The sequence below is a fragment of the Mustelus asterias genome, chromosome 15, assembly GCF_964213995.1.
Source record: "Mustelus asterias chromosome 15, sMusAst1.hap1.1, whole genome shotgun sequence".
Classification (NCBI taxonomy): Eukaryota; Metazoa; Chordata; class Chondrichthyes; order Carcharhiniformes; family Triakidae; genus Mustelus; species Mustelus asterias.
The window spans coordinates 14,673,569-14,685,145 of NC_135815.1; the positions used below are offsets into that span (position 1 = coordinate 14,673,569).

General features: G+C 43.5%; 1 protein-coding gene across 1 annotated transcript in view; it reads right to left on the reverse strand.

The window, feature by feature from the left end:
• Positions 1-1,007: 1,007 nt before the first annotated feature.
• riox1 (ribosomal oxygenase 1) overlaps positions 1,008-11,577 on the reverse strand; it is a 44,833-nt gene continuing 34,263 nt past the window's right edge. Inside the window, exons 11-15 of the mRNA XM_078229545.1 lie at positions 9,618-9,762; positions 7,046-7,166; positions 5,079-5,178; positions 4,776-4,862; positions 1,008-1,493 (exon numbers count right to left, since the gene is read on the reverse strand). Coding sequence (XP_078085671.1) covers positions 1,419-1,493; positions 4,776-4,862; positions 5,079-5,178; positions 7,046-7,166; positions 9,618-9,762 — 528 coding nt within the window. The 3' untranslated portion in view covers positions 1,008-1,418. The remainder of the gene's footprint in view (positions 1,494-4,775; positions 4,863-5,078; positions 5,179-7,045; positions 7,167-9,617; positions 9,763-11,577) is intronic.

Here is an 11,577-nt window from a genome sequence, read left to right on the forward strand (position 1 = left end):
ACTGGCACTGGTGATAATAACAAAGTATAATTAAAGGTGGCACGGTGGCACAGTGGTTAGCACTGCTGCCTCACAGCGCCGGGGACCCGGGTTCAGATTCCCAGCTTGGGTCGCTGTCTGTGCGCAGTCTGCATGTTCTCCCCATGTCTGCATGAGTTTCCTCCCACAGTCCAAAAGAAGTGCTGGTTAGATGTATTGGCTATGCTAAATTCTCACTCGGTGTACCCGAACAGGTGCTGAAGTGTGGCAACTAGGGGATTTTCACACTAACTTTAATGCAGTGTTAACGTATGCATACTTGTGACAATAATAAAGTCTCGCACGTCAGCTTGGCTTGGTGGCTGTGTTCTGGTGCCAAGCCAGGATTCTAGTATTTAAACATGTAATCTTTCATTATGGAGGGAGTGCTGCAGTGTTGGAGGTGCTGCCTTTTGAATGAGACATCAGATCAAGCCAACGATCTGCTGATTAGGTGGCTAAAAGCTCCCACAATATGAAGAGCAAGGGTCCTCGCTCCTGGCTGACTTTCATCCCTCAAGTCTGAGCAATGAAAACAGATGAACTCATTATTTAGCTCACTGCTGTTTGTGAGACCAGGCTGTGCCTCAACAGGAAGGTCCCTTCACAAAAAGTAGCCGGGTGGCTTTAAAGCACTCTGGAACATCGAGGGTGGGATAAACTCTATAAATGGGAGCCTTTTCACCCCACTAGCCGCTGGTCAAGGTACGCAAGGGGAACTAGACATCACGTTTCATGGTAGCTATACTTTGTACATGGTTTGATTTTAGCAGAGCCTTCGAAGCCAATTCAAATAATTGAGCTGGCACCCATTCAATCAGATAGCCGAGGCCATTTGGGCCATCGTGACCGTGCTGGTTCTTTACAAGCGCTGTCCAAATAGTCTCGTCAAACATACGGTGTGCAAATTTTCAAGTACATTGTTCTTTTTTTGAAATGTACTTCATTATTCTTCTCTCCCCTTTCCACTGAAGTATGAAACCGAGAAATAAGGTTACATAATTTGTTTTAATAGTTTTTTTTCAGAGCATTCTGTCACACCCTCACATAAAACCATAATTCAAATGCTCACCGGCATGTTGCACACATCTCTACTTCACCAAACTGCATTGTTTTGCTGTACATGAACATAGAAAACATGGCAAAATATATCGGATCTTCATTAACAGTGGAATACACAGTCATTAGTTTACAAGGCATTAATTCCTCAGTAGTCGGTGTGGTCTTGTTTGTAAACCAATTGTTGCATTAAAAAAAGGGCTAGTCAGACTGAAAAAAAACCTATTTAAATCAAATCTGATACGAAAGTATTTTGTACAATGAACAATTAAATGCCAACTTTGTAATAGATAATAACTGGATATGAAACTCTTTTAAAAGGTCCAGTTCCTAGTAAAAGATTAGTCCCTCTTAGGCAGCAATGGATATTCAGTCATCAATAGACCTTTCTCGTACAGGGCGGCAGCTAAGGAGATCTGTGGAGAGAAGGAAAGCAGGCGGTTAAGTGTGTTTTCTTCCCTCTTTGTCAATAAAAAGACATTTACTGAGAGCCTCCCTCACTGCGTTTATCGAGTGAATAGCCACTCCATGCAAGAGTACTAACACTCTGGGGCTGATCCCCTGGACTGTGCTGAGTTAGCTCTCCAAGGTTCCTGTAATTGGCCTCAGCGTCCCTTCGTTTCATCTGCGGTTCCCACTGGAGATCGCTATTGAGCCGAGGGGGGTTTGTCGGCTGAGCATAGAACCACACTCTGCACGCTCAACAGTAACTTGGCACTCAATTGCCAAGGTCCATGTGTGACTAATGGCCACAGGGCCAGCTAATGGGCAGCAATCGGCATCTGTGGAAACATCAACGTCTACTATACTCCTTATACACCTATGACTCTGGGTTTTCGCCTCTCCCTGGAGATCACATGGTCTGGAATGGGGGGGTGGGGGTAAGTTAATAGGTTGTAATGAACAAAGCATCGTAGCTGTGAGGGACAGCTCGGTGGATAGGATATTGGTATGTAGATAGGCTGGAAAATTGGGCGGGGATCCTGGATTCAGGATTCAATCCTGGACCGGGGAGCGGCGCGGGCTTGGAGGGCCGAAGGGCCTGTTCCTGTGCTGTATTGTTCTTTGTTCTTTGACTGTGTGGCCTAATTCCCCATCCAATTCAATTTTCAAGTTTGCTGACGACACCATCATAGTGGGTCGGATCTCAAACAATGACGAGACAGAGTACAGGAATGAGATGGAGAATCTGGTGCGGCAACAATAATCTCTCCCTCAATGTCAACAAAACGAAGGAGATTGTCATCGACTTCAGGAAGCGTAAAGGAGAACATGCCCCTGTCTACATCAACAGGGGCAAAGTAGAAAGGGTCGAGAACTTCAAGCTTTTAGGTGTCCAAATCTCCTGTCCTGGTCCACCCATGCCGACACTATAGTTAAGAAAGCCCACCAATGCCTCTACTTTCTCAGAAGACTAAGGAAATTTGGCATGTCAGCTACGACTCTCACCAACTTTTACAGATGCACCATAGAAAGCTTTCTTTCTGGTTGTATCACAGCTTGGTATGGCTCCTGCTCTGCCCAAGGCCGCAAGGAACTACAAAAAGTCGTGAATGTAGCCCAATCCATCACGCAAACCAGCCTCCCATCCATTGACTCTGCCTACACTTCCTGCTGCCTCGGCAAAGCAGCCAGCATAATCAAGGACCCCATGCACCCCAGACATTCTCTCTTCCACCTTCTTCCTTCGGGAAAAGAATACAAAAGTCTGAGGTCACGTACCAACCGACTCGAGAACAGCTTCTTCCCTGCTGCTGTCAGACTTTGAATGGACTTACCTTGCATTAAGTTGTTCTTTCTTTACACCCTAGCTATGACTGCAACACTACATTCTGCACTCTCTCGTTTCCTTCTCTATGAATGGTATGTTTTGTCTGTATAGCGCGCAAGAAACAATACTTTTCACTGTATGTTAATACACGTGACAATAATAAATCAAATCAAAATCTTTAGGAAAGAATGGGGGAGAAAATACACTGAGATCATTTCATTGACAACGTTGCAATGTTTATTCACAAAATCTAAACATCAGCTTGAGTCAGCTGCAAGAGTCGTGATGACTGGATGAATAAAAACAATGTTCACTCCTACTAACAAAAAGCTTTCCTATGCAAAAGTACAATTCACTGAATTGTTACATCACTCGGTCCACCATGTCTGTACTCTTTTCCCCGAATGAGCAATTCATTTTAGTGCATCCTCCCAACATTCCCCTGTAGTGATGAACAAAGCATCGTAGCTGTGAGGGACAGCTCGGTGGATAGGATATTGGTATGTAGATAGGCTGGAAAATTGGGCGGGGATCCTGGATTCAGGATTCAATCCTGGATCGGTGAGCGGCGCGGGCTTGGAGGGCCGAAGGGCCTGTTCCTGTGCTGTATTGTTCTTTGTTCTTTGTAGCCCTGCACATTCTTCCTTTTCAGGTAACAGTCTTATTCCTTTTCGAATGCTTCAGTTGAACCTGGCCTCTAGTCTCAGGCAGTGCATTCCAGATCCTAACCACTCGCTGCGTGATAAAGCTTTTCCTCATTTCTGTTTTTTTTGCATCTTTTGCTACTTACTTCCAGTCTATGCCCTCTCGTTCACAATCCTTTCATAACAGGGAATAGCTTCTCCCTATTGACACTGTCCAGACCCCTCAGTTTTGAACACCTTTATCAAATCTCCTCTCCGCCGCCTTCTCTTCGGGGAAACAAGTTTTAACTTCTCCAACTTTTCTTCCTATATTTACTGTGTCAACATCACAAAGCTCTAACACAGTGTTATTGTCCAAGTGGAAAGGAGGGCCTTAATAATTAAGATAATTGAATCCTCACTGAGTTATCAGGCAATTAGAAACATATTTAACTGCCACCCTGATGTTAACCAGGTCAGTAGTTGAAATATTACAATTCACCTGAATGCCATACCCCTGAGGGTAAAGTATATCACAACCAGGGCACATTCATTGAACGATGCAGCAGAGAGGCCATTCAACCCATAGAGCTTGTGCCAGCTCTTTAAAAGTGCCATCCAATTAGCCCCACTCTCTAGTTTTTTCCAAAATGTTCATCTTCAAGTTAAATTCTAAAAATTATTACTGAATCTCCTCCAGCCAACCCTGCAGGCAGTGCACTCCAGATCACAACTCACCTTCAAAAGTGATTCTCATCTCCACCTCTGGTTCTATTGCCAATTTTTAAAGAATCTATGTCATCTAGTTCCTGGCCCATTAACTAAAGAGAAGCTCTTTCTTGTAGACAATCTATCCTTCACAATTTTGAACACCTCTTATATTAGCCCCTTAACCTCCTTCATTATATACAACTCCATGTAAACACCTACCCAATTTTGATTATTGTCACATGTACTGCGGTACAGTGAAAAGTATCGTTTCTTGTGCATCATACAGGCAAAACATACCGTCCATAGAGTACATAAGGGAGACGTAAAGGAGAGAGTGCAGAATGTAGTGTTACAGTCATAGCTGGGGTGAAGAAAAAGATCAGTTTAATATAAGATAGGACCATTCAAAAGTCTGATGGTAGCAGGGAAGAAGCTGTTCTTGAGAGGGTTGGTACGTGACCTCAGACTTTTGTATCTTTCTCTCGACGGAAGATGTCCATCACAACTGGTACCTTGTCGGCTAAGATAGCACAAACCAAACAAGCAAATATTTCTTGGGTTTGAATTCTTACCATCGCCGCGAAATGTCATACCTTGTCGTCCAGATTTCCAGCTGGAAGACTATCAACCTTTATATACTGAGGGTATGAGCAAAGCAGGAGCTCTACCCCGTCAGCAAGCTGAAAGAGAAATGGAAACACTTTATGTTTGCAGAAAATATATACATTTCTTGAAGCACCTTCTAGCTGGAGCCAACGCATGACCCAGAGGAAATAAAACACAGATGCTCCAGCAAACATTTTCCTGGCCATACTGTACAGATGATTAAACTTGGAAAGAAAATTTCAATGAAAATAGAAGCATTTTTTGAAAATATTGTAGATGAGTCATCTTACCTCTGGATCGATTTCTATACATTTTTGATCTTCCTTGTGGTAGTCTCTGGAATTTTCTATTGTGTAGTAGAGCAATATGCTGCCATTCTCACCACATAATCTATGGAGGACAAGCAATGCAGACAGTCTTATATAAATAAGCATCCCTTTGACTCACTATTAGCAACCGGGTTTTTGGTAGTTTAGGCTCTTAGCTCTGGAGTTCTCTCCCTCACTTCTGCATCTCTCCAACTCTCACCTTATAGAACTCACCTTGATGCCTCCCTCTTTCACTGAGCTTTTAATCGCCTGTTCCATTACCCTCTGTGGCTCAGCATGAAGTTTTAGAATCATAGAAACCCTCCAGTGCAGGAGGCCATTCAGCCCATCAAGATGGCACCGACCACAGTCCCACCCAGACCCTATTCCCATAACCCCATATATTTACCCTGCTAGTCCCCCTGAGACTAAAGGACAATTTAGCACAGCCAATCTTCTTAACCTTTCGACACATCTTTATATTATTAAAACCCAGGGGAAGTGTCTTGGACTGCGTCCCTACTTCAGGAACTATATAAACGCACACAAAAACAGAAGATGCTGGAAAATCTCAGTAGGTCTGACAGCATCCGTGAGGATAGAACTGAGTCTCTCTCCACAAATGCTGTCAGACCTGCTGAGATTTTCCAGCATTTTCTGCTGTTTCAGATTCCAGCATCTTCAGTAACTTGCTTTTAACTATATAGATGCAAATGGTTAGTGTTTATGAGGAAAATATTCAGTGCCAATCACTGCTTCCTTGCCTTTCTTTAATTTAGGGAAACAATTTTTAAATTCAGAGAAATCCTCAGCGTCTTCTCCAGTCAAGAAGCAAGCACAAACAAGTCAGGTTGGTAAAAGACCCAATTTTAATGCAGCATCTGACAGCAAGTGCTGGCACTGACCCAACAGAAATCGGTGTGCAGACAAAAAGAAATGCTGTACGAATGAGAGTTATCATAAAAGCTCTTGAAGATTTCCAACAGATAAATTATAAAAGGAGGGAGCGACAAACTTTGCTGTAGAAGATCCCCCCGTTTTGATCTATTTGTGAAAAGTCATTCAGGTCGTCCCAAAGAGCTTCCCTGGCAACCACATCTGTTTTAAGGTGCAGTCACTGTTGTAATGTGGCACCACTTTGTGTATGGCAAGATCCCACACACAGCAAGAAAAGCAAATTACTGCTGATGCTGGAACATGAAACCAAAAGAGAAAATGCTGGAAAATCTCAGCAGGTCTGGCAGCATCTGTAAGGAGAAAAAAGAGCTGATGTTTAGAGTCCAGATGACCCTTTGTCAAAGCTAAAAGGCATAGAAAGTGGGAGATAATTATATGGTAGGGGGAGGGAATAAAAGATGAGTCATAGCCACTAAAACAAGGGGAAAAGGCTGCTAATGGCTGTCCATAAAGAGAATAAAGGTGTGAATGGCCAAACAGCAGAGAAGCTGAAATCAGAGGGTAAGCTGTGACAGATGAAGGTGTGTTTGTGTGTGTGTGTGCGTGTGTGTGTGTGTGGGGGGGGGGGGATGGGGACCGAGATGGGTGGGAGAGCGGTAAAATTGAGAAAAAGGGGTAAAAGGGGAAGCAAAAGGCAGAAAAGGTAAGAAATGGGGGGATAAAATAGGGGCAAAGAGTGGGGGGGGGGGGAAATAAAAATAAAGAAAGACAATAAAGAAATAAAAGGTAGAGAACAGTAAAAAATGAAATAAAATGAAAACAAAGCGGTCGAGGTGGGGTAGAACTAATCATCTGAAGTTGTTGAATTCGATGTTGACCGGACAGCTGTAACGTGCTTAGCCAGAATGCTGATAACTGGCCGGATATTCTGTCTTAATGCTGTTGACTGAGAGATAATTGTTGGCCAAGAACACTGGGAGAACTTGCCTGTCCTTCTTCAATACTACTATTCTGAAACATGCTGTACAGAAAATCAAGTAGAGAGGAGAGACCTGGCAATGTTACTGCGAAGCATTCGTATCCGGGTACTTCCTCGTATCTGCAGAACGACGTTGCGTGGTCCACCATCTCTCCATCGGGCTGGTGCACTGTACACAGTACATGCTAGCTCCTCTAGGAGAAAAAATGCAATTGCCTTCAACACTGAGAACTTGCAGCTTTGCTTGTACACACAGAACACTGCACGCTATTTCAGGCTGAAACTGAACACTGCTGATCTTTAATCTCAATTAATCTTTGAACAGAAATAGCTAGAAAATGCTACCCAGCACTTGAAATTTCCATGAATGAGCCCCCACACAGATGTCTTGTAATTACCAGTTTCTCACATAGTGCTCCAATGGAAGGCAATTCTTTCATGAGATGAGGCAAGAAGCAAAGGTCAGGGGGAAAAAAAGAAGCTATGTTTACATTCTGATGTGCAATTGATATTAAACACTGGTAGGAGTCACTTAGCGAATAGCTGTGTTTACTGAGGATAAAACAGCATCTACACCTACACACTATTTATCTCACCTCAATAATGTTTTCAAAGCTTCTCCCTTTCTAGTAGGATTTTGGTCAGATATATTTTCTGTATTTGTTGGTACAATATTAGCAAGGAGGTAGTTTACATTAAAAAGAAAGGGGAGCTAGTTTAACCTCACCTTGCATGCAGAAATGTGGCTACAGCTTTCTTTCGAGTCTAGACCAACTCTTTGTTCATGTCATAAGTAAACTAGCCTTAGAGGCCACGAGCTCCATGGTTCTCCCTTCTGTAAAGTGTGCAACCTCCAGTCAACAATCTCCTTTGCCTGTTTCACCATCTTGGCTTTTGTCTTTCATGAGGATCTCAAGATGTGGAGATGCCGGTGTTGGACTGGGGTGGGCACAGTAAGAAGTCTCACAGCACCAGGTTAAAGTCCAACAGGTTTATTTGGTATCCCAAGCTTTCGGAGCACTGCTCCTTCACCAGGAATATCAAATAAACCTGTTGGACCTTAACCTGGTGTTGAGACTTCTTACTGAGGATCTCAGGTGAGACCTTTTCCCTCAACTACCAAAGTACCAATCAGAAACCAAATAGCACGCGCATCTGCCCATCACCCTCTTGTTTGTACATGTAGCCATTGGCTAACGATTAACTGGTCTAGAAATTTTACTTGGCAGAAACATACATTTCAGTAGTAGCTAAGCCAGCAGAACCACACATGGCTCCATCCATGGGGATTAAGCAAAGAACAGCAACATGCGTCTCCCTCACCAAAAGAAACTGGATCATTATTCAATGAGGGCAAACCATACTACACTTTAGCATGGTGAGTAGTTCTCACAGCACAAGGGACATAGGGCAGCATGGTGGCACAGTGGTTAGCACCGCTGCCTCACAGCGCCAGGGACCCAGGTTCAATTCCGGCCTCGGGTCAATGTGTGAAGTTTGCACGTTCTCCCCGTGTCTGCATGGATTTCCTCCGGGTGCTCTGGTTTCCTCCCACAGACTAAAGAGTGTGGGTTAGGTGAATTGGCCATGCTAAATTGACCCTACTGTCAGGGGATTAGAGAGGTAAATATGTGGGGTTACGGGAATAGGGCCTGGGTGGGATTGTGATCGATGGGCCGAATGGCCTCCTTCTTCACTGTAGGGATTCTATGATAAACATGCAGGAGACAAAAATAATGATCCAAAGAGAAAAGTATGGGAAGTGTTTGCAATCTAGAGAGATGGTCGTCAAAAAAAGGGTGACTTGTCCAAGTTATTAAATGTCACAGGTAAGGTGAACCAGAACAGAACAAGAGGAGATAAACTGGAGGTGAAAATAATATTTAAAACAGGTCTTATGAAAATAGTCTTAAAGACACTTCCGATAATCTACAGGGTTAAAAATCAAAGGTGTTAGGGGGGAGTCTCAAAGCCATTGGATGCTTGGTTGGCTGAGGTCAACAGGGATTTTCTCTTATGAATGAACAATGGGAATACTAAAACAGGGAACGTTTCCTGGTCTGCAGCATTAAAAAGGAACTGTCAATGACAACAATGATGAGGTAAACCTCGTGCTTGTATGGTCATTTTGAGGCAAAGTGGCAAAATGTTAAAGGAACAACATTCCCTTTAATCTTGTTTCAATATTGGTAAAAAGCTAAATGTGTGTTATTACTCTTCCCCAGTCCATTAAAATGCAATCGGTGATCTGCCTCAGGGCTGCTTCTCTGCCCATTTCTTCATGCCCTGTACTTTTCTCTTTAGTTGATTGTTACAGAGTCTCCCATTTTCAGCTGGAATGAGCAATGTGATTGGGGCAAAGAGTACAGGAGGTTGTTCCCCATTGCCTTCCCCTAAAGGGAACACAAATCATCTCACCCAAAGATCCTCCTCCTGAGGTAACTGTTGCCCCTCGAAGTTCGAGCTCTTCCACAATTGCCACCGGAAATCCGCCGGTTTCATCATTGGCCGCAGCTCGTAACCCTGAGTATGGGATCCTTACCTTTGGTCTGGGTCAACTTGCAAAAAGGACAGGGATGACCATCTCGAGGTCTCAAATGACCCTGACCTCCATGAAAACACAATTAATAAAATAAACAAAATACCTTTTGTAAGTACAGGGGGTAGGCAGTCATGAATATAATCCTTGGCTTTCTGATCAACAGCTGCGTCAATTGGTGCATATTTGAGCAACTTTCTCATTAAGTTGTATATCTTCTTATTAAACGATTCCCTCCGTGGGTCATCTTCCTGAAAAAGAAAATTCAGACGCAGTCAAGCATTTACAGTCACAGAACTGGAAGTGCACTGGTCAGGAACACCAGTCATACCAGCACCATCTCCATACCAAAAATACTTGTAAGGGTTTATTTATTAGTGTAACAAGTAGGCTTACATTAACATTGCAATGAAGTTTCTGTGAAAATCCCCTAGTTGCTACCTGTTCGGGTACACTGAGGGAGAATTTAGCATTGCCAATGCACCTAACCAGCATGTGTTTTGGACTGTGGGAGGAAACCAGAGCACCCGGAGGAAACCCATGGAGACACAGGGAGAATGTGCACACTTCGCGCAGACAGTGACCCAAATATAAAACAGTCGAAAGGCACAGCTATTAGGCTCTGCTGACTTTTGTGTAGGTTGCTATGATCAGGCATGGCTCAGCTCCTCTCTCCATATCCAACTAAATCTCAACTTCAGGGCTCACACAGGATGCTGAAGGATAGCTGGGAGTTGGGGAATGCTTTGGGACTGGAAATGCAACTGTACTGCAATTCAGTAATTGCCTCGCGCCTGCCACTGGAAATAAAAACATAAAAAGGTTATGTCTGGTAGAAGAAAGGTTAAAATCTCCAAGGATTGAAAAAACTTCTCCCAGAAAGCAGCAACAGCAAGGCAACAGCGACAACTGATGGGACAAACAGTGTGGAGGATTTTTCTCAAGGGTGTGGCACTTATCCAGCACATGAACAGGGAAGAGAAGAGAAATTGGCTCTCACTAGGACACCATATGGAAAACTCTTACAGGACATACTGATTGTGATTGCTCAGTTTTACAACTGACACATTTTTGACAATAAATTAGGAAGATTTGTTCTGGTACCCGAAGATAATTCTGACATTAACCTTCTTTGACCTTGGAAACAGCGTTCACATTTTCACACGAGAGAGGGGTCGGTAACCACCGTGCTTTCAACGTTATGATGTTTTTATGGTATTGATTGATGCCAATCAACTTGAAAAACTTTGTAATCTAAGAAATGTAACCATTTAATTGATGAGATTAGGAGACATACATAACAAGGCCAAACGGAAACGGATTTGGACATGCGCTTGAATTGCCTGCTTTCCTGGAACCAATATAATCTTGCATTTACAGTCTGATTTTAGAGTTCAAGCAATTAAAACATTATTCAGTCATTTGTGGCACAGAAGGAGGCTGTTTAGCCCATTTAGTCCATGCTGACTCGCCGCGCAGCAATCCAGGAAGTCCAACTCTCCCAATTGATCCCGGGAGCCCTGCAAGTTTACTTCCTTCAAGTGTCCATCCAATTTCCTTCTGAAATTATTATTTCCCATTCACCACTATTCAGGGTAGTTCTTCCGCGCATTCCTTCCCGGCATCTCCAGCCCAAAATCTGTGTGTGTCCTCCTAGTCCTTGTATGTTCAGCTAAAAGGAAGAGCTTTTTCTTGTGCATCTCGTATACCTCTATCAAATTCCCCCTCAAACTCCTCTGCTCCAAGGAGAACAACTCAAGCCTTTTCAACCTAACCTTATAACCAAGCACCACCTCATCCCTGGTACAATTCTGGTAATCTCCTTAGCATCCTCTCAACAACTTTCACATCCTTCCTAAAGTGTGGTGACCGGAACAGGATGCAATACTCTAGTTGGGACCTAATCAGAGCTTTATAAAGGTTCAGCATAACTTCCCTGCTTTTGTACTCAATGTCTCTATTTATCAAGCCCAAGATTTCATCTGCTTTGCTAACCGCTTCCTCTATGTCCTGCCACCTTCAAAGATCAATGCATACCCAAACAGGCGCCGGAGTGACTTCATTGC